We start from the raw sequence: 26,926 nt of genomic DNA, 5'->3' as shown, positions 1-26,926 counted from the left end.
TACAACATTGGAACTTGAAAATCATATTATATTTTGACAGTGGGTTAATAAAAGTTTGAATGATTTATCATATTTTTTGTGATATATATCTCTGTATCACATAAAATGATACAATTTTCACTGCTATTCACATTTAATTTATGTGAAAAAGAGTTTTCTCCTATAACTGTTATCAAGGTAAAATATCAATCTTCAAGGGTAGATGAAAAAAGAATTATAAGCAGCAATAACATAAATGACACCACATTTTGAGATCCTTTTCACTAAAAAAGTCTACCAATCATGTTTTTTTTTGTTGTTGTTGTTTTTGTTTTTTTTTTTTAAATAACTTTTCCATGCCAGGGTAATTTTTTACAGCATTATCCTTTGCACTCACTTCTGTTCCGATTTTTCCCCTCCCTCCCTCCACCTTCACCCCCAGATGGCAAGCAGTCCTTTACATGTTGAATAGGTTACAGTATATCCTAGATACAATATATGTGTGTAGAACCGAACAGTTTTCTGGTTGCACAGAGAGAATCAGAAGGTATAAATAACCTGGGAAGAAAAACAAAAATGCAAGCAGTTTATATTCATTTCCCAGTGTTCTTTCTTTGGGTGTAGCTGCTTCTGTCCATCCTTGATCAATTGAAACTGAATTAGCTCTCTTTATCGAAGAGATTCACTTCCATCAGAATACATCCTCAAACAGTATCATTGTTGAGGTATATAATGATCTCCTGGTTCTGCTCATTTCACTTAGCATCAGTTCATGTAAGTCTCGTCAGTCCTCTCTGTATTCATCCTGCTGGTCATTTCTTACAGAACAATAATATTCCATAAGGTTCATATACCACAATTTACTCAACCATTCTCCAATTGATGGGCATCCTTTCATTTTCTAGCTTCTAGCCACTATAAACAGGGCTGCCACAAACATTTTGCACATACAGGTCCCTTTCCCTTCTTTAATACCTCTTTGGGGTATAAGGCCAGTAGAGACACTGCTGGATCAAAGGGTATGCACAGTTTGATCTTTTTGAGCATAGTTCCAAATTGCTCTCCAGAATGGCTGGATGTGTTCACAATTCCACCAACAATATATCAGTGTCCCTATTTTCCCACATCCCCTCCAACATTCCACATTATCTTTCCCTGTCACTCTAGCCAATCTGACAGGTGGGTAGTGGTATCTCAGAGTTGTCTTAATTTGCATTTCTCTGATTAATAATGATTTGGAGCATCTTTTCATATGGCTAGAAATAGTTTCAATTTCTTCATCTGAGAATTGTCACTGCCTTTGTTAGCAAGCTGTAAAAAGGGCAAACTCAAGATAAGGATGTCAAACAGATAGATGCTAAGAAGTGAGAGAGAGAGAGAATCTTAATCTATAATTCCCTAACTCAGAAAAGAAACAATTTAAACAGGTCCTTTGGGTTTTTCATTCTCGGCCAACCATCTTGGGATCTTATGCTGTTTTGTTGAATGGGTCGAGCCCACCACAAAGTAGAAGTAATAAAAGGTAAGAGAACCTTGCCAAATTAAAATGATAAAAGACAATTTTAAAATACAGGGAATCTCTTTAAAGAAAACAAAAATTTCTAAAAATAGAAAATTTCAATTGGAGAATGGTTTGATTTCTTATAGAGTCAATTCTCTATATATTTTGGAAATGACGCCTTTATCAGAACCTTTGACTGTAAAAATGTTTTCCCAGTTTATTGTTTCCCTTCTAATCTTGTCTGCATTTTTTTGTTTGTACAAAAACTTTTCAATTTGATATAATCAAAATTTTCTATGTTGTGGTCAATAGTGATCTCTAGTTCTTCTTTGGTCATAAATTCCTCCTTCTTCACACACGTCTGAGAGGTAAACTATCCTATGCTCTTCCAATTTATTTATAATCTCATTCTTTATGCCTAGGTCATGAACCCATTTTGACCTTATCTTGGTGTACGGTGTTAAGTGTGAGTCAATGCCTAGTTTCTGCCATACTAATTTCCAATTTTCCCAGCAATTTTTGTCAAATAATGCATTCTTATCCTCAAAACTGGGGTCTTTGGGTTTGTCAAACACTAGATTATTAAAGTTATTGGCTGTTTTGTCCTTTGAACCTAACCTATTCCATTGATCAACTAGTCTATTTCTTAGCCAATACCAGATGATTTTAGTAACTGCTGCTTTATAATATAATTTTAGATCTGGTATAGCTAGGCCACCTTCATTTGATTTTTTTTCCATTAATTCCCTTGAAATTCTTGACCTTTTGTTTTTCCATATGAACTTTGTTGTTATTTTTTCTAGGTCATCAAAGTAGTTTTTTGGGAGTCTGATTGGTATAGCGCTAAATAAATAGATTAGTTTAGGTAGTATTGTCATCTTTATTATATTTGCTTGCCCAATCCAAGAGCATTTAATATTTTTCCAGTTGGTTAGATCAGACTTAATTTGTATGAAAAGTGTTTTGTAGTTTTGTTTATAAAATTTCTGATTTTCCCTTGGCAGATAGAGTCCTATATATTTTATACAATCAGTAGTATTTAATTTAAATGGAATTTCTTTTTGTAACTCTAATTGTTGGGTTTTGTTAGTGATATATAAGAATACTGATGACTTATGTGGGTTTATTTTGTATCCTGCGACTTTCTACCAATCAGGTTAATGATGTTGTTATACTTACTGTTTTTGCTATAAATATAAAACTTATGAATTTTTCAAATAAGAGGTAGCTGAGCAGTAGAGTGCTGAAACTCAAGACAACTCCTGAGTTGAGATTCTTCAACAGCCAGCTATGTAAAGTTGAGCCAGTAACTTAATCCCCTATCTGCCTCATCACATTTACAATTATTTCAACAATTTTCTTTCAGAAGGGAGGTGAAGCAAGTTCTTAGAGCTTGATCAGACATTGGCCATCCACTACATCCTGGGCCACTGAGTCATCTTGATTTTTGTCTTGCCACTTGAGTTTGATGACTCTGGTGGAGAAATGGAGGCTGATAACTTTTGCAATTGTTGTCTCCCTTAAATCAAATTCTCTTGAGTCTCAATAATTTTGAGTCATATTCTGTGATGACACTGGTCGTCTTTGAAAATGAAAGATGAGTCAAATCTGGCCTCAGACACCTAATACTTCCTACCTGTGTGACGCTGGGCAAGTCACTTAACCCCAATTGCCTTAGGGAAAAAAAAGAAAGAAAGAAAGAGAGAAAGAAAGAAAGAAAAAGAAAATGAAAGATGAGGCACAGCTGGGGGTACAGCAGATAAGAGTATCAGCCCTAGAGTCAAGAGGACAAGAATTAAAATGTGACCTAATTTGCTTAATTTTGATTGCCTTGCAAAAAAAGAAAAAGAAAATAAATATATTCAATAAATACTTATAGAATGAATAACTATTAGCATCTATTCTCTAGTGATTCAGTTAGTGTCTTAGCTTTGTATATAAGTGCCCCAGATCAAAATTTCTCATAACTAGTAGCACAATTCTCCAAAATCTGTATGGACTACTACAGAAAAAAACAGGTACAAGAAATGACCAAGAAGACCAGTTTTTAAGTACTCTGTCACCTTATAAAACAAAGGTAGATTTAGAGAGATTGACTGGCTATAAAAACCAAGACAGGTGCTTGGCATGTTGGGCTGCTCTTTCCATCTCCAATACTGACTCATGGGGGACTTTCAGGGAATCTTATCAAAAACATGTTTGAAGTAACTAAGAGAAACAGCAGCAATGAGTGAAAGAGTCTTAGAACCAACAAGCAGCTGGAATAACTGTTCCAAACAGTGATTTTGATGACACAATCTATATTTTCAATCTTACAATCTACGACATTGGAGCCAAAATGTTCATGAATATTTGGGCAGAATTCTCAGCCAGGTCCCAGGGAGAACATAAAAAGACAATCTTGTTGGAACAATCCCTTAAAATGCTTTATTTTTTAAAAGCCCTATAAACTGAAGTATGTTAGTTAGCAAATATGGGTATGAACCTTTCTCTCTTCATGGAGCTATACTGCCTGAACTGTCCGTGGTGGTGAAGAACCAACTTGCTAAGCAGAAGTCACAGAAGGTAAATTAGCCCATGATTTCCCATGTCTTTCCCTTCCATTTCCCTTTTATTTCCAAAATTGCTGAGAGACCTAAAAACTGATACCAAGAAGAAACTATTGAGAAGGAAAAAACCTGCACCTTATCTGCTAAATTAAGACGAACTGGCAGCACAAAGACCAAAATCTTTATTCTAAAATTCTAACTATGTATTCTTTGTACTATTATAGGTTCTTTAGAACTTAAAATTTTTCCTTTTTTGTTTTTAGAGCATTTTCCTGCACTAAATAGTAACTGAAGTAAAAACCCAAAGATATTAGATGTGGAAGAGAGGTAGAGAGGGGCTTGGCGGTGACAGTGAAGCAGAAGACCCGGGCATGGTTAATGTTTTAGGATTTAGGAAGTGGAGAAGGCAGCACCCTACTCTTAAAACATTCCCTCCAAATCACTAAAATACAGTGGAAAGTGCTAAAATTAGTGGGGAAACTTCCATTGCAAGCCCGGTCTCTGCCATCGCCCGGCTGGGTGACTTTGGCCAAGTTGGTTAACTGCTCTGAACCCCATATGTAAAATGAGAAGTTTGTATTCTATTCAAGAAAGCCTTCCATTTGTCACTTTTTAGGAGAATGCCTGCAGCTTCCTTCTAGGGCTAGCAAGCAAAACAATTTTTAAAAAGCAAGTGTACTAGTCTCTCAGATGGGTGTGCAAGGCCCCTCCCTGTTTAAAAGGGAGGGCAGTCACACTCCACTTACCTTTCCCTCCCTCCCTCATAGATACATACACTGTACACACTCACAACCCCGCCCTCTCTTCGCCCTCATTGGCCCCCAGCTGGCTGGCGTGACTCACGCCCCGCCCCCGCCCCCACGGAAGAAGCTGAGGTGATAGGATGGGATAAAAAGGACCCCTGGGAACTTATATCCGTGAAGCATTTCGGGCTCTGTAGTCCGGATCCACCTTAGCAGTCCTGGAGCGGCGCCTCGCTGCCGAGGGAACTACGAGCCCCAGCAGCCCTTCTTCGCGCGCACAGAGTGGGGGCGTCACGTGGGCCTTCCGTCTGGGCGGGCTCGCTGCTTAGCGCGGCGGCGGCGGCGGCGGCGGAGCGCGGCGGCTCCCGGGAGAGGGGCCTTTTGTCTGGAGCGGCGGCGGTGGGGCCCGGAGCGGCGAGCGCCGGCGTCTCTCCCCCATCGCGCCCTCCGACCCCACTGCTTTGGCCGCACCTCAGGAACTGCAGGGGGTCCGGGTCCGGAGGCGGACCTCTTTACCCTTCTCAGGCCACCCGCCCACTCGGCCGGGCATCGCCCGAAGCGGCCGGCAGCCCCGCCCCACTCCGAGCCCGCCCCCCGCCGCGCTGTGGGGAAGACCGGGCCAGCGTTTCCGTGCCGCCGCCTCGGGACCGGGGAGCCCTCGGGCCGAGCCGCTGTCGCCCCCCAGAGCAGGCCCCGCCGTCGCCGCCGCCGCCACCGCCACCGCCGCCTGGAGCTCCCTCGGCGGGCAGCATGAAGATCAAGGATGCCAAAAAGCCCTGTAAGTTGGGGGTCGGGTTGCTGCCTCCCCGGGACCCAGCGGGTTAGGGGAGGGGAAAAAGGGGACTTTTTCGGGGCTGGGGGGTGGAAAGGAGGAAGGGCTCCTTGCCCCACTTTCTGAGCTCTCGTGGGCTCTGTTGGAAGTTTGGGCTTTTGGCGCCCCCCTTGCTACTCCCCAATTATGAAAGCTTTCAAAAACTAAGTTCATCTTTAAAGCGTCTGAACGAGAGACACCGGAAAATCAGTTTTGCTTGGTGCTTCGCTCTTCAGCGAATAACAAAAATAGGTCACGGTCACGTTTTCGTAATGCTATATATACAGTTTATAAAGATTCTTTCGTACCCATGTGCAAGTAGTAGTATCTGTATTTCTCTTCTCCCACCTTTCAGATGAGGAAATTGAGGCAATCGACGTTTACTTATTAATTTAAAAAAGTCTCAACTTGAGATTCCTTTTAACTTTATACCAGAGATGACGGCTGGAAGCAGAGGTGCCCAGAGTCTCCTGTTCATTATAAATTAAAAAAAAAAAAGATACTGGCCATTTCCTTTTCCCCTTGCAAAAATAGTGATAAGACCTGTATGTTTTGACCTTCTATTTCCTTTTGTCACGGTGATAATTCGTGTCTTGAACTTCACTGGCGTACACTGATGTGCAAGGGTTAATGATTTCGGAGACATTCTTTCATTTAATAACTTGATTTCCAAGAATCATCCTTATTTACTTGTGCAATGACATGGATCATAATACAACTTGTACTTTACAACTCGGTCACATAGTTTTACGTTATAAAGAAGGAAAATAAATGATTCCCTTGTTGCATATTTGTGTTGTAGTCTGGTGGTTTTTTTGTTGTGATTGCTTAGTTTATATTCCTGTCCTTAATTTTACCAGTTGGGTTCCAGGTATCATGTTATTGAATTGGGGATGGTATAGATAATTTTTAAAAAGTTGAATGTAACTTAAAATATAAAACAATTTGATAAACTTGATATAATTTTCAATACAATATAAGGTATGATCCCCATAAGTAGAAGACGAATACTTTGGGGCAGGTTGGAAACTTTAAGAGTAATTATTGGAAGAAGCCGAGTAGGTGAGACCACCTACACTTAACATTTGTTTGATTGTAAATTACTTAAGTTCTTTGAACTTCAGTTCTATCTGTAAAATGTAAAATATTTAATAAAATTTTATATATGCATATTATACATGGTTTTTGTACTTTGTCCCTTCATTGAGAAGAGGACCATGAGGTGCTAGTGAATTGGATTTAAGTGAAGACCTTTTCCCTTTTCTCCTCTAGAGCCATCTGAGTCCAATGAAAACATACAGGTTCAGGTTAGATAGGTAGCAATTTACTCAAAGAATCCTCTTTCACCTAGTTAAAAAAAACAAACAAACCATAAAACTAAACTAAATAAAAACCTGGGAGGGCAAGACCTTCTAGGTTAAATGATTACTATTACTATTTTAAGTCTAGTGGGACCCAAACACTGACCTAAATGGGCCTTGGCATACATATGTTAAAATTGCCAGCTTTTGTAGACCTTTATAATTCAAATTAGTAAAGCTTATCTTGGAAGATACATTAAACCAAAATGAATTTTTTTTTTTTTTTGAGAAGATTGTGGTTGTTAAACTGGCCTTAGGGTCAAGAAGACCTGGGTTTAAGTTCTCCTGACTGGTTGGGTGAGCCTGGAGTAACTTAACCTCTGAATGCTTCAGGCAACTGTTAGGAAGTTTCTTCACAGGAAGTTTGCTATATACCAAGTGAAATCATAAGTCCCAGCCAAAGCAGTTTTTTTCACCGACGGATTTTTTTTTTCCCTCTGGTCATTCACTTTAATTACAATGGACACATTCCAACTCTTGTAATATATAACTAATGTGTTGTCACTCATAAGCGAATTTTGAAGTTTTCAGTTCGTTTTCCAAACAGTAACCCGATAAGTTAGTGCAAGTATTGTTCTAGTTTATGGTTCTGAAAACTCAGTACCTTAAAACATCAGAGCAGGGTTTGGTGTCCTGATTCCATATCCCCTGTTTTCTTGTTTTGTTATCTTTCTTTGGAATATATTGAACTCTTAGCTAGCTTAACTTTAGTTCTGACCCATAAAATAAATATATGTGCAGATGTTTTGTCATAACTTCTTAATTGAACAAGATTAAATTTAAAAAATCACAGAATGAAGCTTGGAAAAGATTTGAGGGTCATCTTGTCGAGTATGAATTTCTTCTAAAACATTAGTCTAGCTTATGCTTGAAGACCTTCAGGGTTGCATATTTGGAAGAGAAGAAAGGTTTATAAGGAAGAAAACTCATTTCTAAGATAACTCGTTCTATTTAAGCACTTTTTATGGAAAGTGTTATAAATCTGTTACATTGTTACTTAATTCACCATAATTTTGTCATTGGTTTTTTTCTTTTAACCTAAAAAATAAATTCTCAATATTTAGTGGCAGTGATAGCTCTTTGGTGCTAGATGGTTTTTTTTTTTTTCCTTTTGCAAATTTAACATGTAAAACTTTTCTAGAAAGTTAACAGCCTTGTCTTTGTGATTCACTATCTTGTGTTAATCATTAAAGAGATGATTGAGCATCCAGGTTTTTCTTTTTGCCTACATAGAACAAACCTGTACCTTAAAGGTCCTTGTGATTGTTGGGAGATGGGAGGAGGGGTTGCTATTAATAGGGCTTGATGGCCACTGGAGTAGAACCAGGTGAGGAATTGTAACTGGAGGTTGTCGAGAGAAATTCCAGAGAAGATTAAAACACTAAATAGGGAGTGTGTGATTGCTTTTTAACAAAGTGCCTATTAACTTAGTACTTTTATGTTTACTGTTAGATTGTTACATCTTGTGAATATTTTGTTCTCAGAACCTGTATTTACAGGTTATAATATAGTTTTATTTTATTAGATCATTTGACTTTACCTGTGGGTGCTTTTAGTATTTTCTAGGGAACTATTAAGTTTTAGGGGATGGAAATATTGTAACTTGGTAGTTAGGCTATATTCCCTATTGCAAATATTTGGAATTTGTTCCTTATAAGGTAAGTAGAATATAGAAAATGCCCCTATTTTAAGAATTGAAAATTTCAGTTTGATAACTTAGTGGTCTGTAATCAGACCCTTCTACAGAAGTAGGTCTCTTTCTAGGATTCATGTCTTCCTGTCCTGTTATTTCTCCCAAAGTTAAATGAGTTCCATAATTTTAGCTTGAATTTGTTAGTCATGTAGTGTTGATGTTAATTAAGGAAAGTTATTAGCACTAATAACTTTTTTTCTGGGAGGTAGGGTACATGGTGAGGTGTATCAGAGAGGATCAGACCTTGTTACATTTTTGTTTCCTGATTTTTCTTATTTAACTTCAGTCACTTACATTTAAAGAGTAAGATAGTAAAGACTTTATATTTTAAAAAGTAAACCTTTTAAGAAATAAAATTTTAAAAATCAGACTGCTGTAACAGGAGTGACTGTCAGAAAATTGAAGCATTGCGCTTGATTTGCCTCTTAAAGAGATCTTTGACTTTAAGGAGATAACTTCATTTCTCAGATTCTGTTTCCTCATCTGTAAAAGAGATTGGATTTAATGATCTGTCCACACCCTTTTAGCTCTGTAATTATGTGTGTCCTAAGACATAGATATTAATGTCCTGTGGCCTCTCAGAATTGCTCTTGCACTTTGGTTCAGTTGTAGTCTTCATATTTTAGCAGTAACAATTTCCTTTTCTGATATAAGGTCAGTATATGACAGTCTAACAGACTAAATTTAGTTTGTTTAATTTGGGTGGTATTCTAAATTGAATAAAAGTGAATAGATGCATTGAATATGCTTTTTATAGTGCTCTTCATAATATGTTTAATTTAAGTATATTGTTATTTTTAGCTAGCTAGTACAAATTTAAATGATTTTACAAACTTGGTTGTCATGCTCTTAAATCCTATAGCAGGGGGATTGTTCAATTTTGAAGACTTTCTCAAAATACAATTTCCCCTCCATTTATACCTAGGGTTTTCCTAGCATATCAGCTTTACCTGAAAAAATTTCATAGAATATTATTTGCCTGACAGTAGAAAATCTGGGACTTTTTTTTTCCCTTACAGAATCCAATATATGCTAATCATTTCTCTAGCCACTGTCATCCATGTGTATTCTTGAATTTAATGGTATGACCTACTAGTCAAAAACTTGAATTTAATCTTGGGTTTCCCTGCATGGTTTCAAAAATAAAATGTTTCTTCATATACAAACTAGAAATAACTCCTAAGGTTCTTTTAAATATTAAAATGCTACTATATAGCTTTTGAAAATAGAAAAGCTATATATATGGTGCTAATTGAGGTTTTCACTTTTTAGGGTGGTGTTGGTATTTATAAATCTAGTCCTAAGGTTTCAAGCAAGAAAAAAGGCATGAGCTCTGAACCTTCAGAGCTAAGTTGCCTGCAGAGTGATATTTATAACTTGGCATATATTTCTGTATGACTGCAAAGGCACAGCATTTAAAAGATTTCAGATCAAAAAAATTTTATCAATTTTCTCAGATTAATAAACGTTCCTCAATTTGCTATCCTTTTGCCTAACATTATAGAAAGGGATTTTCTTACATCCTTCCAGAATTTGAAGCCATGGAAGTATCTATTATGCAATGTCAGAATGGCCTCTTTGTTTAACACTCAGGAAAAAATGTCCTAATTTCGTATTTATTCAACAGATTGGAAAAATTCTTAAATGTCATTTTTGCTTTGTCGGGTAAATAGAATTTAATCTGCCCCCTTTGCTACGCTGCTAAAAGTGTTTATCCAAAAAACTTGTGTAGTTTCCCCTTGTAATTGTTAGTTTTATTGAGTGGTACTTCTGTTTTATCTAAATGTTTTTAATGGAGGAAAAAACCTATAAGATCACTATTTTTAAGCAGTAATTTTGGCTAACATGATGCTTGGTTTCTGAAAGAGCAATGTTGATTTCTGTCATTATTCACAGCTTTCCCATGGTTTGGCATGGACATAGGAGGCACTCTTGTGAAACTTGCTTATTTTGAACCCATTGATATCACAGCAGAGGAGGAGCAAGAAGAAGTTGAAAGTTTAAAAAGTATCCGCAAATATCTGACTTCTAATGTAGCCTATGGGTTGACTGGAGTTAGGGATGTTCATCTTGAACTGAAGGATTTGACACTCTTTGGCCGAAGAGGGAACTTGCACTTTATCAGATTTCCAACCCATGACCTGCCTACTTTTATCCAAATGGGGAGAGATAAAAACTTCTCAACATTACACACGGTGCTATGTGCTACTGGAGGTGGTGCTTACAAGTTTGAAAAAGATTTTCGCACGGTAGGTAAATGTTAAAAATTATTAATCTAACCAATTCTTGCTTTAATATCAAACTACTTTATCTGTAATGTGGGGCTTTTGATTTTTTTTTTTTTTTAACTGAAAGACAGGTGTGTGCTACCATTCTATCGCCCTGATTCAAACTGCATGCAGTAACTCCCTGCTCATATAAAATTTTCTACTTAACGTTTAAAGTCATCATCTTGATCTTTTCCTCACTTTTTTGTCATCTTAGGATTTATACTCCGATACAATTTATAAACCAGATACGGTGGTCTGCTTAGTGTTCCTTACCTGTCACTCTACCTTGACACTGGCTACCCTCTATTACTGGCATGTACTCTCTCATTTCCATTTCCTTGTTTTACTGACTTCACTGACTCAATTGAGATCCCACTTTTTATAGGAGGACTTTGCTGTCTGCCCCCCAACTACTTTTGCTCTTGGTAATGTTTACCATGTGTAATTATATGCATTTTGTGTATATAATTGTATACATTATTTGTGTTAAATGATTGAGGGAAAATTCTCAGATAATGTCTTTCCTATAAGCTATACTGTATAAAGCACTTCTCTTGTAATAGAGCCTACCAAATGAGAAGCAGATAAAGTACCAAAAGTAGAAATTAAATGAACATCATGAAAACAACTGGATGTGATGTAAGATTCACATTCATATGTCTAAACAAAGATAACTTAAATTCTGAAACAAGATTTAATAAGAGCTAACAAAATTTTGGTGAAAGACTACATAATAGCAATAGATTTAGTGCTAGAAAGAACTTCAGGGGTTTTCTGATCCAAATCTGATTTTTACAAATGAGGAGAGGGAAAGTTAGATTTGTTTAAAGTCACATGCAATTCAGCTCTTAGATTAGTTTTTCCACCATAACTTTGTTCTGCATAGTGGCAGTTTTGTTTCAAATGTAGAAAACGGCTATTGTTGCACATGCTTTCAGAGAATCAAAATCATATTAAGTCTTAACAGTTGTATTGAGCTTACTTGAATGGTTGATAACATTTTGTTTGTTTGTTTTAAAAAAACAGATTGGAAACCTCCAGCTGCACAAACTGGATGAACTTGACTGCCTTGTAAAGGGCTTGCTATATATAGATTCTGTCAGTTTTAATGGACAGGCAGAATGCTATTATTTTGGCAATGCCTCAGAACCTGAAAGATGCCAAAAGATGCCTTTTAACTTGGATGACCCATATCCACTTCTGGTCGTGAACATTGGTTCTGGAGTTAGTATTTTAGCTGTCCATTCCAAAGACAACTATAAGCGAGTTACTGGAACAAGGTAATAACCATTCAGTCTCGTGAATGCACAGTTAAATCAATATTATGCAAGGCATTTATTCTAAAGGAACCGATTTCCTTTTGCCATTATTTTTTTTTAATAGCTTTTTATTTACAAGATATATGCATGGGTAATTTTTCAGCATTGACAATTGCAAGACCTTTTGTTCCAACTTTTCCACTCCTTCCCCCACATAGCAGGTTGACCAATACATGTTAAATGTGTTGAAGTATAAGTTAACTGTTTGGACATATATACATATATTGTATTTATTTTCTTTTACCATTATTCACTGCTTGTTTCTAGTCTGTTTTGGAGAAAAGTTACAGTGGTATTGCATGTCCTTTATAGATCAGTAAGAATGCAAATGACTTTGTAAATAGATGATGCTGGCCTTGCCAGGAATTTGGATCTATATAAAATGAAAGCCATAAAATTTTTTATGTAGGATGTTTTCTTTCATACACACACATACATATCTTTAAAAATTAAATAGATGATTACTTTATGATCTGCTCCACGGAGAGAAGCATTTGTAATAAATTTGTAGAACTCCCCATTTATATTTAAAACAATTTCTGATTTAAGAACAAGAAACTCCTTGGTTCTGAACTTCCTCTCACAATCAAAGCTCTCACGTTCTCGTAAGAAAACAAGATTGAAAACACAGAGCAGTTAAGTTAATAAAATAGAAGAGTGAATCAATAATTATATTGGAATGGTTTTTCACTAGGAGTCATTGTTTTAAACTTCCTTAGAATTGAGTTTCGAATTGTCCATCTTCGGTGCTTCATTTTGTTGCTTGTAGAAAGCTTTGATGTTGTACAAGGACTAGCAGCTTCTGTCCAGCAGCCTGGGCAGGCTTTGTGTGGAGGTTTTCTAATGAGGAATTTGTTGGCATCAACAACCCATAAACAAAAAGTTTACACACAATGGCTCTCAGTCTTTGTATATCCTCCTCCCTCTGAACAGTGAAAAATGTTGCTAGTGTCAAAGTTCTTTAGGCCATCTGTAAACTTTGAACTGTCTAGGTCATGAAAAAGGTTAGTGGAACTTGGGGAAATTTTTGTCAGCAAAGCAGCAAACCCTGAACATTAACATTCACAGTAGAAAAGATGTGGGATTGGCAGTCGTTTGGCACAAAATTGATTAGGATGCATTTAGCTTTATTTAGAAATTGCAGCTACAGTAACATTTTCCCTAGTACATGGAAATTCTTTCTTTCGTTCCTTTATTTATGCAGGTAGCATTAGGAAAAAAACTTAACGATTTGTCTTTCATTTCAGTTCAGTGATCCTTAAACATATATATATATTCCTGCAAGATGCTGTTACTTCCATTCTCCCTCTAGATGCATTTTCCAGGAAGGCAGAACTTGGGTGACAGAACTTCTAATAACTTTTAAGTCATTGTTAACCCATGTCAAGGTGGATGGTTTCTGGACTTGTATTATGCTATTATGCAAACTCACTTTTACAGACATTTCAAGAGTCACATAGAACTTGGATTTCTCTCTTCATCCATGTTCCAAGAAAATGTCCTTTTTATTAGGAAAAAAAACCCCAAATAACATGCAAACATAGTTTTCAACATTCACCTTTGTAAAACCTTGCATATCAAAATTTTCTCTTTTTCCTCCTTGCTCCCCTAGACAGCAAGCAATCCAATATAGGTTAAACAAATGTACAATTCCTCTAAACAGCAAATTTCCATATTTATCAGCAAGCATTAAGCACTTGCTACATGCCAGCACTAATCCCTGTAAGCAAGCAGAAAGATAATCCCTACTCTTAAGGGTCTTGCATTATAAAGGGGGGGAAAGGCAGAAAAGGAAGCTGAAAGTGTGGGGTAAGGGAAAAGAAAGGTAGCATAGTTGAGAAACTTCATCTACAGTACAGAAGAGAGGAAGATAAAAGATTTGAAGAACCCAGTTCTCTTTAAAATGGAGGTTTTGGGAGCAACTACCTTATCTGGAGGAGAGGTCACTTTTAAGTGGAGCACATTTTTCTTAATTGGTCTGTCTAGTACACTATTCTTTTGTTGATGTTTCCATGCCTATCCTAGTAGAGGTACACATATCTGAAATAATTTTTAAATTTTAGCTTTTGAGAAGAGATTTTGTGACCCTGGGGGGAAACTCATGAAGGTTTTTTTCTCTTTTGTTTAGCTTGGGAGGTGGCACATTTCTAGGTTTATGCAGCTTACTGACTGGCTGTGAAAGTTTTGAAGAAGCTCTTGAAATGGCTTCCAAAGGCGATAGCACTCAGGCTGATAAATTGGTCCGTGATATTTACGGAGGAGATTATGAGAGGTTTGGCTTGCCAGGATGGGCTGTAGCATCTAGGTAAGTTAAATTCTTGAATCACAGGGGTTATTCAATTTTTTGAAATTAATTAAATGTACAATTACAATTGTAAATGTATTCTTACAATTGTAAAGAATAGGATTTTTGGAGCTAAGACTAGGTTTGAAAGGTTAATTTAAAAAATTGCCTAACATTGCACAGCAGTAATTTTGCAAACTGGATCTAAGTATTTCCCTTCCCAAAGGTTTTTAGAACAGAAAATTGTTCTGGAATTCTGATTTATGCATTTTAATAGCTTTCTATTCCTTCTAAAAATGAATAATACTTTAATTGTATACATATCCTCATAATTTTTAATTTGAATATTTTGTATAAATGGATCAACCATACATAATTTTTTAAATCTTTGAGGAAAAAGTGCTGTTACCTTGGCTATCAAAGTTAGTAATCAAAGTTAGACTGCTTTATTTTTTCTTTGCTCTCTTCAATCCCTTTTTCAAATTCCTTCCCTTCTTGCAGCTTTGGGAACATGATTTATAAGGAGAAGAGAGAATCTGTGAGTAAAGAAGATCTAGCAAGAGCTACTTTAGTTACTATCACCAATAACATTGGTTCTATAGCAAGGATGTGTGCTGGTAATGAGGTAAGCATGTTCTCAATTAGATAAAAAATGTTGAATGACTGATAAATTCTTTTAAATATTTGAGGAATTAAAAAAATTATTTCCATTAAATCCTAAGGATTAAACTTTTGCCTACTTTTTATCATGGTAGCTTAATTTGACAAACATGGGGGTTTTAATTAGGTAGACATTACCTTAAAGCAATATTTACATTTCTTTATATCTAGGAAACATAATGCAGAACATTTTCAGAAAGCTTTAAATCTTAATAGTTTAATAAGAAGTTGAGCTAATGAATGATCTTTTTCAAATAATGTTCATTTTTCTTTTTATTGTCCCAATTAATTTGGGACATTTTATTTGCATTACAATTAGCTGAGCAACGGAAAAGATTTCTTACTGTCTTCAGCTTCTTTACAGTGCTGCCTTGTTGCATATGGATCAAGCAGCATTGTACAGGGCTATGAAGGCATTGAGATTTGCTCTTCAAAGAAAAAGTGAATTTTTTTTTTTTTTAATGGTGGGTAGTTCATTTGCAGCATTGGCCTTGAGATTCACAAATGTTACAAATTTGCGGGGGGGTTTGGACATACAAATTATTGCTAGAAAGAATCGGGGTAAATTTATAATTTGGGCAAATTAAATTGTATTTTAAATGTGTTAAAAGATTCTGCATTTTCTGTGCCTCAGGATTTGAAATAAAGGTGTCTTTTTATGAAGTAAACATATTTAATGTAAATTCTGACTGTTTCTTTCTTCCCTCCCTTCAATACCAATGCATTGATATGTAATTGGTGTAAATGTCTTAAATTTTGTTGTACTGCCTTAATAGCACCACATTCTAGCACAATTTTTTACACAAATTTAAAAACATTAAAAAAAAAATCTTGCAAAACCTTTTGCTCAAAATTTTCTCCCTACTTTCTCCTACTCCACATTATGTAGTTATATGGTTTCTCAGACTTGTAGATCAAGTGTCTCGAGTGATCAGCCCATAAAGTGTCTAAAGACATTTTGTTTAGAATAATGAATAGGTGTAATTGTAAGACCTATTCAAAGTATTTCTCCTCCCCCATCCCTCCTCCCCACTGTTACTGAACTTGAAAAAACTGAAATGGCAAATAGAAGGTTATTTTTGATTATTTTTAGTGACTAGTTCTTTTAGGTGTGATGGAATGTAGTTTACATACTGACAAATTCTTGACCTATATTGCATTTTCACTAATATCAACATTATGATATCCAATTTATAAACTTTTTTGCAAAGCAAACTTTAAAACTGTTTCTAACGGATGCAATAGAAAAGAGCACTGGATTTTAAGTCAGTAATAATGTCAGTCATAAAGTACTGTATCACCAAAACATTGCAAATTTGCAAATTTCATCTGTAACTTGATTCTGTTCTTAATATACATATATTATGAGTAAGGTCATAGAAATGTTTATGGTAAATGTTAATAATGCTTTTTCTAAATAACTTGCTTTTTTATCTTTTTTTTTTTTTTTTTTTTAAAGAAAATAAATAGAGTTGTCTTTGTTGGAAACTTTCTACGTGTCAATACCCTGTCAATGAAACTTTTGGCATATGCATTGGATTATTGGTCCAAAGGCCAGTTGAAGGCATTGTTTCTAGAGCATGAGGTATGTTATCGAAATTCCCAATTTTAATCTATCTTAAATTTCCAAATAGCTTTTTTCTCTTAGGAAAGAACATTAGTTTAACCAGAATTAGGTATTAGGAATTGTTTGTTTTCCTTCATATGTTTTATATTATATATTCATGTATTTTCCTTCATATATTTACTCTGTTATAATATACATGTCAGTTATTAAATGGGATTATTAAGTAATCACTTACATTGATTATTTAAAAAATTTTTTCTACAGGGGTACTTTGGAGCAGTTGGTGCTCTCTTGGGGCTGCCAAATTTCAGCTAAAGCATGGAAGGTCAATAATGCCAGCTGAAAATCCGAAGAATTATTATTGCATTATTTAAATTGATGGGAACCAAAGGACAAGGGGGGAAAACAGCAATGTTGCTACTCATTTTTAAATGTCAAAATGGTAAGCTGCTGAATGTTGCCATATTAAAGTGAGATCTTGGTAACATGAAGCATTTCCAGTTGAAATGCTTTTGGGATTTTGGTCTTACTCTTCTGTATATAGCCAGTATTAAATCCTTTTGATGCAATACAACCTCTGAGCTTCTCAAATATTTTCATTTATTTTTAAATAGTTAGCATTATGATACTGTATGCTCAAATAAAAATCTTGAAGTCCCCACTTAGTTTATTCTAAATGTATGTTATAAGGATATCTTGCCCATTTTTTGCTTACTTTTCATTCCCTATATTGAAAATTCACCATGACAACCAAGGCATCATTGAGATTCCATTTTCTTGCGTAGAAAATTTCAGGCATTGAGAACCATTAGTGCTTTTCTAATGCATTTTCTTAAAAGTTTCTATAGTTGAGAGATCCCAGCAGAATTTAAAGTATTTTCAAATACCATAATGTAATTAAAATATAGGTATTTGTGATACTCCAAGTGTAAGTTCTGACTAATTTTTCAATTGGTGCAGTAGAGCACTGTTCATGGAGTCGAATCATTATGCTTAATACATTTAAAGATAAAACAACTAACATTTGATAACTTAATTGGTGATTTCTTTAATAATAACTAATGTTTTGAGATCAAAGTACATCGCTCAATTTGGATGTTATTTTCTCTAATACATTCCTTTCAACCCAGACTTCAGCCACTCATTATAAGGTCTGAACCAACAAGGCAAAAAACTTTGTATCCCATTATGTGGGGGTGGGATAATTGAAAGATTAGTTATTTTGAAGCTTCATGGGATTCAGAGGCAGTATTGCAGAATCACAAAAGGATCAGTGTTTTTGTACATTCTGGCAATAAAAATATAATTCTAATGTTTGTAAAACTTGTTGGTCTTGGAGTTTACCCTCTGTTTTGGAATCATTGTTTTTGGTAAATTTGTGTGAAGTTTTTTATTTTCAAAATAACATCAAAATAGTTAGTGCAAAGTTCATGAGATTTGTAGGATTTGGAAGGCTCAGAATATTAACCACCTCTTGACCTGCACCATGATGGTGCTCATTACAAGAAAAGTGTTACGTATTTGTATAAAACCAAAAGCACAGCATCATTCAGCTATGGACACAGTAGAGAAGACTTTCTGTTATGTTTTTCAGTAGGCTATAATGTGCTATTATAGACCTTTCTCCATGTATCCTTTAGATATCATGCTCAAATATTTACCAGACCCTATTGATCATAAGATATTCCTTCTATAAAGGCATTCATTTCTGAACCGTGGAATTCTAAGGGAAATTGGGAATAATGGGAATGATATTTAAAAAGAATGCAATTAATTTTAAACTGAACAAACTTCAGGTCAGAACATGTTTTAAAATCTCAAATAATAATAGCGCTTTTCATTTTTCTTGGTAGCTATTGCGTATTTCAGCCATATCTTCGTGATTTCATTATTTTGAAGACTTTAATTTGGGCTTAAATTCAAACTGTAGTCAAAAGCACTAAATGGAAAATGTGACATGTTGATTTTTCTCAAATTTCAACTGATTTCATTTAAAAATTGTATGGATGTTGGTTGTCTTAATATGTTTTGGAATTGGTACATCCTGAATTTTGGTCGTCTTAGTGGTGAAATCACCAAACCAAAGAAGGATGCAGTGACCATAAAGTCTGGTTACTATCACTGCTTTTTCAATATTTATCCTTTTTTTTTTTTTTTTTTTTTTCAGGAGCATGAGGAAAATTCATTAGCTATAAAAGCTGTTAAGATTATATTTTATTTTAATCTTTAAATTCCCAAGATTAGTCGCTGCAGGCCTCAAAGCTGCATGCTTGAGAAATAACTTAAACATGGAAGTTTTCTGAATATGGATTTTCCAAAGAGAACCCCACTTGAGGGAAAAGAATATATGCAATCCTGTCAGTAAATATTCTCCCACTACCCCACCTCCATCTTTTTTTATCCTGTGGTACTTCTGGATGTTCCCAGTAAATATCCTATATCACTCTTAGCATCCAGTGTTCTGTTATGGATAAATTTTTAAATAGCAAAATACTTGTTAGGGCACACTTTCTCAATTTCCAAAATCACAATTTTTTCACTAGGTCAATTTGGCAATTTCAGTGCCTTAAATTCTTTCAACTTTGGTATTATCAGACGCTAACTTTCAGCATCCAAGAAATAGCCTACTGAGAGTCCTTAATTGATTTATTTGTTGTCTCTACTACCTTGTTGAAATAACTGTCTTATACTTAATTTTTATTCCTAAGAAAATAAATGGGGATATATTCTGAAATTGAAGGAGCATAGCAATCTCAGAGTTACTCAAAAGGTGGTTTGAGAGGGAAGGATTAGCCTTTTTTTCTTGGGGGGGTGTTGGGGGGAGAAAAGAGCAAGGTTTCTTTTCAGCGCTAATCAATTTACTTGTGGCAAAGTATTAATAGACAATAGACCTGCTGACCCTATTGATTTTTGAGCACTAGAGACTTGTTTACTTTTAGCTTAGGCAATAAAAACTTCACTGCCCTTAGTAGAACATCTAAAAATCCTTGAACAGCATAACTTAACTTGCCAAATATCAAGAATTTATAAAGATTTCATGAACTTTTTGCCTTTACTAATGCAAGTTTAATAGCTTGTGTTGGGAGTACCAATAGTTTTGGAATGCTTATTCCATCTCAAAAGCAATATAATGGACCAAGAAAATGACAATGATTTTTTTTCCTTTATCCATGGTATTATTGGGTTGAAAGAATTGTTTCTTGTTGTGTCCTTTTTTGTTTTCTTGTTTTAAAGGTAAAACTAAGTAGTAGTTCTGAAATACTCATTATAACCACTGAATTCTTCTTGGGAGAAAGCTTGTTTTTTGAGGGTGTGTGTGTGTGTGTGTGTTATAGCTATAAAGAATTGACCATACACTTTGTATTTTTTTTTTTTTTTTTGAGCACTTTATGCGTTTTAGATATTGCACTTGTGAATGTATATTGGTAATAAAATCTTTCTCCACTAAAAGCCATGTATAAAGAATAGTGAACAGAAAAAAATTGAGTGTTTGGTTATATTTGTGCTTTTACTCACCATTTGGTTCATGAAGGAAACTGGTTTGCCTTTTCTGGTGTTACTAAATGTTTTTTCCTACCATTATATAAAATGGCCTACCCAGCAAAAGTGTCAATGAAAATGTTCCTATTTACACAGTAAAGTCTACTTTGATTGAAACATCTTTTCAATACTGAAGAAGTTGTTGCCTTGGTTTTTTTTTAAGGTTGCTTTATTCTTTTAACCCATATCATCAAAATGAACTTAGGGGATGTGTACTTTATGTAGTTTATTTTTCATTTAAGGAAATGGTTTGCTGTGATAGTAGTTTATATTGAACCTAGTATATACTTGGTAGAGACTTAGTTACTGTTTTTCCTTAAAAATATTTAACCTAAATTAAGTTGCAAAAAAAGAAATTTTAACATTGAAGTAAACTTGATTTGTAGTATCTTATTGTTTACATTGGGTGAAGTTGTATTCTATTTTGTAAATAGAACCATCACTATCTTAACTTCACTTCAACAGGCCTCGGTTTTCCTCATGAAAAATGAGGAGGAGGTTAGACTAGATGGTCTCTAAAATTTCTTTCAGCTCTTAATTCTATGTTTTTGTGAAAATGCATCATCAGAATCTTAAAGAGAAAATGTTGTATTTAAATTTACATACTCTAATATGCAATGAATTCCAAATTCGTGTAATACATATAATTTGCCAGTGTTAATAACAGGTACTGAATTTGTATTCTTATCAAACTGATCATAACTATCATAACTACAATTCTCAAATTTAAAAGCTATTTAGTGTTTTTACAAAGTGGAGAAATTGTAAAGTAACAGCCTTATTTAAGCTGATTTGTATTTGGTTAATTTAACAGCTATGTGAGTATTTTGGAAAATTTGTTTCCAGTAACATCACTAGTTAATGCTTTATTTATTTATTTAAGAATGTTTAGGGCACACTTAACAACTTTGTTTTTGACTAGTAGAATTGAAAATAGCTGAAGTTTAGGGGGGGGGGGAAGCAATTAACTAGATTTTCAATGTAAACTGAATCACACAAGCATTATTCTGAAATGCCATATTTATACAAAGGGGAAAATTTCATCATTATAAATACAAACTTTATCCTTCAGTGATAGAACTGTTTCTAGGATATTGTAGTTTCCATCTTTTTTTGGTAATAGAACGCGTGTTGGAGGACTCAGGTACTTGTACATTTAATATCAAACACTTGATCCATTCGAGAGTTTACAAAGGACAAATGTATAACTTGCGAACATATATCATAAATTGAATATCTTTAATTTTTAAATATCTTTAAATCTTTAGTTGATTGAGAATAATGTAATAGAAAAAGAGCAGCTGTTCCCTTTCTGTTCATAATAGGATTAAACAAATGTAGCAGTGAAACAAAACTACAAAAATCACAACCAGTGCTGAATGATGTTAGAAACTGAAATGGGAATGATCTGTGTTGAGCAAAAGCTTAAAAAAATTGTCAGTCTTTTCCTTTGGTAGTTAGAATTTTATTTCTGTCCTTCATCTGCATATTAATTCTTTGGCTTTTTTAAAATGATGATATACATCAGTTTGCAAAAAAAAAAAAAAAAAAAACTGCAAATTTTGGTTTGTGCTATAAATATGACTAGGATACAATTATTGAATATTGGGTATAATACTGATTTTTATCTTTCAAATTTGCCATGCTTGAAGTCCTGGTGCATCTTTAAATAATCACTAGTATCCTCAATAGTTTCAACCTAGACAATTTCTTATAGAAAATTATGGAAATAAATTGCATATGCTGCAGTCTTTTAATACTTTCATTTCTACCTGGAATGATATAAATATTAATCTGAAGTCTAACCGTGGGAAAATTGTAGCCTTCTGTTTTTGGAAAGGCTTTATGTATTTTCAATTGGTATTTAGAAAATGAAAAAAAATTCATTCCAAAGAGCAGAAATGTATGTGCTATTCTCCTTTCTTGCAGTATTTTGATGGAATTAATAACTTGAGGACATGTGCATAATTTCATCTGTATATATTCTGTGCTTTGAGTGTATAAATTAAGCTATAAGTGAAAATATTAAAACACTTTCTTAAATTCAACTTAATGCCCTTTTACTAACCAAATTATTCTAAAAATAGTTTTGGCATCCCTTAGAGAGAATAGCTAGTTTTATAAATATCAGATTTTTTGTTTGGATTCCCTTTATCTATAAAAGCCATTTCAGTTTTAAATTGCCTTATTCTGTCATATTGTACTTGTCTGAATTTTGTTTACTGTTTTGACACTGAATCTGTGATGTAAAAATATATGATGGACTATAAATTTTATTCCTAATAAAACTAAGTTATACAGCAATGTAAACTATAAAACATTACTTGTAAATTGCCTAATTTATTTTTCATCTTGTTACATCAACATGTACAGTTTCTTTGATTCTCATTATGACTTCTGTAAACATTCCCATATAATTTGAGATTTTCCTTAATGCTCGTTTGCATGAATGATGCCTGGGTTTCATTCTGATATTGTATTGCCATTATGCCAACCTCCTTAATACCCTACAGACTTTTTAAATAGTTGATTTTGTTGCTCTTCTGTATGAACAATAGAAATCATGCTTTTTATCTTTCCTAATAAAATTCTTTAATATTTACTGTGTAACTTTTCCATAATGTTTTTGTACCCAAATATCCACAACAGTGGTTCATAACATGGCTCAAGTTCAACATATAATGCCTTTACCAGGATGAGTTGCAAATGACTTTGGTGTTGCTTAATAGCTTAAAAGGTGTTAATAGCTTAAATTTAATGTATTTGTCCCAAGAGAAATTAAAAATAGTGACATTCCAAAACTTTCCAGTGGGTGAAATTTATTACTGGCTTTAGTTGAACATGTTCTAGATTTTCTTCTATGACTTTGGTAATCTTGGTGTGTCTTTCTCCAAATTGGTAACAAATAAGCATAGTCAGAACAAAAAATCTCCACAGTAACCATGTCTAAAATTCTATGTTTCTGCATCATGTTGATCACTTGTGATTGATCACTTGTGAGTAATTTGGCTCCTTAAAAAGGAGACATGGATGGATCATGGTTTTGTTTTGGAGTTTTTGAATCAGAATATTTTTTCTTCATGATATTACTGCTTTTTCCTCCTCAGTACCCAAATATGTGCCATGATTTTGTTTAGTTATTCTTCCAACTGTTTAAGAAGGAAGTTTCAGATTGTAGTTTTTATCTGTTTTCATCCTTTGGAACAGTTCTGCAGTCTTTCATCTTTTTGGTTCCTGCTACCTGTTCTCCTAGTAGTCACTGGCTTTTTGCTGGGCAGTATCTCGTTCTAAAGCAGTGACAAGCTCTTTTACTTCTTGTAATGCCAGCAGCATGACACTTGTAGCAAAACGAATCACTAATTTTGTGACAAATAGTTCCCTATTTGAGTTCCCTATTAGTTACACAGTTCCTGTTTGACTCTGGGCAAAGCAGGCCAGTTAACCAGCAGAACAAAGCCTCTTCTCCAAAAAACACATTTGACAGCCAAGCAGATAAGATCTAAATTTCTTGTTTCTCTTGCATCCCCCTTCCCCTTTGGCTTCAAAAGAGCTTAGCCAAAATAAGATCATAAACCATTAATATGTTTCCTAAGAGTGCTTGTTTTGAATTGCATGATCCAAGTGTGGATCTAGGGTTAGTTTTGGAATCCCCATTAGCTTTTAACTTTGGTCATGTCCCCAGTCTCTACAAGTTCAAGGTTGTAAAGTACAAACTTGTTAATTTAAAATCTCAACTCTCCTCCCTCCCCTACATCTTTCCAGCTTCATTATATATTAAATCTGTTCTTGCACTTAACTATCCATCTACACTAGTCTTCAGGACTGCTTCATGCTTAAGGTGGATCTTTCAATGCCTCTAAATCCCTTGCTTCAAAGTGTTTTTAGTAGTACTTTTAAGTTGCAGTTGTTATAATTTTATATGTACATGTCCTTAATTTCTTTTTAAAGAAATTTATGGCTTAAAAATTATTGATAAAATAATGGAGACATACCAAAATTTGTGGATGCAGCCAAAGCAGTAATAAGGGGAAATTTTACATCCTTAGAGTCTTACCTGAATAAAATAGAAGATCAATGAATTGGGCTTGCAACTTAAAAAGCTAGAAAAAGACCAAATTAAAAACCCCCAATCAATTACTAAGCTTGAAATTCTAAAATTAAAAGAAGTTAATATTGAAAGTAAAAAAAAAAACTATTGAACTAATAAAACTTAAGTTTTATTAAAAAACCAATAAAATGGTAAACTTTTGGTAAATCTGATTAGAAAAAGGAGAGGAAAATCAAATTAGTAGTCTTAAAAATGAAAAGGGAGAACTTTCCATCAATGAAGAGGAAATTAAAGAAATAATAAGGGTTACTTTACACAACTTTATGCCAATAAATTTGATAACCTAAGTGAAATGAATGACTACTTCCCCAAATTCCCAGATTAACAGGAGGAAGTAAATTGCATAAATAGTCCCATTTCAGAAAAAGAAATAGAGCAATCAACTCCCTAAAAAAAAAATCCCCAGGACCAGATGGATTTACATGTGAATTCTACCAAACAATTAAAAAATAATTAGCCCCAATGCTATATAAGCTATTTGAAAAAATGGAGAATGAAGGAATCCTACCAAATTCCTTTTATGACAGACATGCTACTGATACCTAAACCAGGTAGAATGAAAACAGAAAGAAATATCCCTAATGAATATTGATGCTAAAATCTTAAATAAGATTTAAAAAGACTACAGAAAAATTGCATATTAGAAACTGCAAATCTGTTAATTGTTATTCATTTTAAATATATAGTTATAACTTTTTTACTATCTGAGGTTCTGAATCCTTAACATCCTGTTTTACTCATTTCTGTATGCGTTTTTCAATGCCTTCCCTAAAAGGTAATATCCAAAGTATTGCATTCTGGACATAAATGCAGGCAACAATCAAACGAGTAATTTTGTCTGTTGTGTTGAACTTTTTGGCTTACATTGAACTTGAAATTCTCCCCCCCTTCCCCCCCCCACCCCCAACTCCCAAGAAAAGATTACCTGGGGAGGCTGGAACAATGTAAGCCAAAGTGAGGAAGACTGGTTCCAGAGACCATTCGGATTGCTGGGGAGCTGAATCTGCATGGCTTGGAAAGAGCCTGATTATGGAGGGATCTTTTTTAATTCTGGAAGGCTCTTTATCCCATCATGGCTAAAGAAGGTTTTGAATGTGGTGTTGATAGAATAGCAGTATTGTAAAGATTTGCTGTGAGACATCATATAGTCCAAGCCTCTGATAAATGATAAATACTAGCTGTGTGAGCTTGAGCAAGTTAGTACCACTTTTGGCCTTCTCATTGCCACTCTAAAATTCAAAGCAAGTCCAGGCAACTTCCTATCTGGGAGTTTCTTATATCAATGCAGACAAGACCCAGGTCCAAAAAACAAACCAATAATTCAGGATAATATTTAAAGCAGACCAGAGTGATTAAAGACTTGTGACAGTTAAGCATTGGAGAAGAGAATTTGTGACTCCCAAAATAACCTTCCCACTATTGAGGTCATTCTGGGAGCTGCAGCTTTATCTAGAAAGAGATAACTGAGAAAACCATGTAACTGACTTTCCTCATATTCAAAGGTTCTTCATGTGGAATCAGATTTTGAGTCTGCTGTTTAGAAATTTTGATCTCATCTATTATTGATGCATTCAATTTGTTTTCTTGGGCATCCAAGTGATCTGGTAGGAGTTCTGGGGTCAAATCTGGTTTTGAATCTTGGCAACAATACCTTTCCTCTAAGCTTGGCAGGCTATTTAAGCTTTCTGAGACTTAAGTTTTTCTTATCTATAAACTGACTTATACACAATCTTGGAGGATCGAGGAATAACACTATGTAAATCTTAAATTGTTGCATTAATGAGAAACAGTATTGTAGTTGTAGAGACCAATGACTTGTTTAGCAGTAAACGGGGGTGCAGAAACAAACTGGAATCAAGGCTCTCATAGTTAAGGACTTAAACAAAATGATACTATTGGCAAAATAGAGTAATGCTATTTTAATGTAATGTTCCCCATTTTTACTTAGGGGTTCTCATCCCCCAAAATCGTTATTAGACATTTCTGGGTGTGTTGATACTGTTAAATGATAAACAGTCTGGCTACTGAGAAGGCTCACTATGAACTAATTTGAAAGAATTTTACATGTTATCAAGGTAACCAAGAAAAACTTAGTTTCCAGGAACCAAATGACATAGAAAAAAAATTTTTTTAAATAACTTTTTATTTACAGAACTCATGCCAGGGTAATTTTTTTACATTATCCCTTGCACTCACTTCTGTTCCCATTTTTCCCCTCCCTCTCTCCACCCCCTCTCCCAGATGGCAAGCAGTCCTATATAAGTTAAATATGTCACAATATATCCTAGATACAATGTTTGGTGTGCAGAACCGAACAGTTCTCTTGTTGCACAGGAAGAATCAGATTCAGAAGGTATAAATAACCTGGGAAGATGAACAAAAATGCAAGCAGTTTACGTTAATTTCCCAGTGTTCTTTCTTTGGGTGTAGCTACCTCTGTCCATCATTGATCAATTGAAACTGAGTTGTATCTTCTCTTTGTCAAAGAAATTCACTTCCATCAGAATACATCCTCATACAGTATTGTTGTTGAAGTATTAT

At 34.6% G+C, this 26,926-nt stretch overlaps 1 protein-coding gene across 1 annotated transcript; it reads left to right on the top strand.

The window, feature by feature from the left end:
• Positions 1 to 5,085: 5,085 nt before the first annotated feature.
• On the top strand, positions 5,086 to 22,887 carry PANK3 (pantothenate kinase 3). Its single transcript, XM_051978876.1, has 7 exons — positions 5,086 to 5,550; positions 10,534 to 10,886; positions 11,934 to 12,187; positions 14,355 to 14,531; positions 15,012 to 15,135; positions 16,630 to 16,755; positions 17,002 to 22,887. The coding sequence occupies exons 1-7, from the start codon at positions 5,523 to 5,525 to the stop codon at positions 17,050 to 17,052; spliced, it is 1,113 nt and encodes a 370-aa protein (XP_051834836.1). The 5' UTR covers positions 5,086 to 5,522; the 3' UTR covers positions 17,053 to 22,887.
• Positions 22,888 to 26,926: the final 4,039 nt, after the last annotated feature.

The sequence above is a fragment of the Antechinus flavipes genome, chromosome 2, assembly GCF_016432865.1.
Source record: "Antechinus flavipes isolate AdamAnt ecotype Samford, QLD, Australia chromosome 2, AdamAnt_v2, whole genome shotgun sequence".
In the NCBI taxonomy this organism is placed as follows: Eukaryota; Metazoa; Chordata; class Mammalia; order Dasyuromorphia; family Dasyuridae; genus Antechinus; species Antechinus flavipes.
This window is presented reverse-complemented; position numbering and strand designations above follow the sequence as displayed.

What these genes read in the sequence shown, in the direction of transcription:
- PANK3 (XM_051978876.1), top strand. Translation starts at nt 5,523, where the DNA reads ATGAAGATCAAGGATGCCAAAAAGCCCT. An exon ending in TTGAAAAAGATTTTCGCACG is followed by an intron (nt 10,887 to 11,933) that starts GTAGGTAAATGT and finishes TTAAAAAAACAG; the next exon opens with ATTGGAAACCTCCAGCTGCA. An exon ending in GGATGTGTGCTGGTAATGAG is followed by an intron (nt 15,136 to 16,629) that starts GTAAGCATGTTC and finishes TTTTTTTTAAAG; the next exon opens with AAAATAAATAGAGTTGTCTT.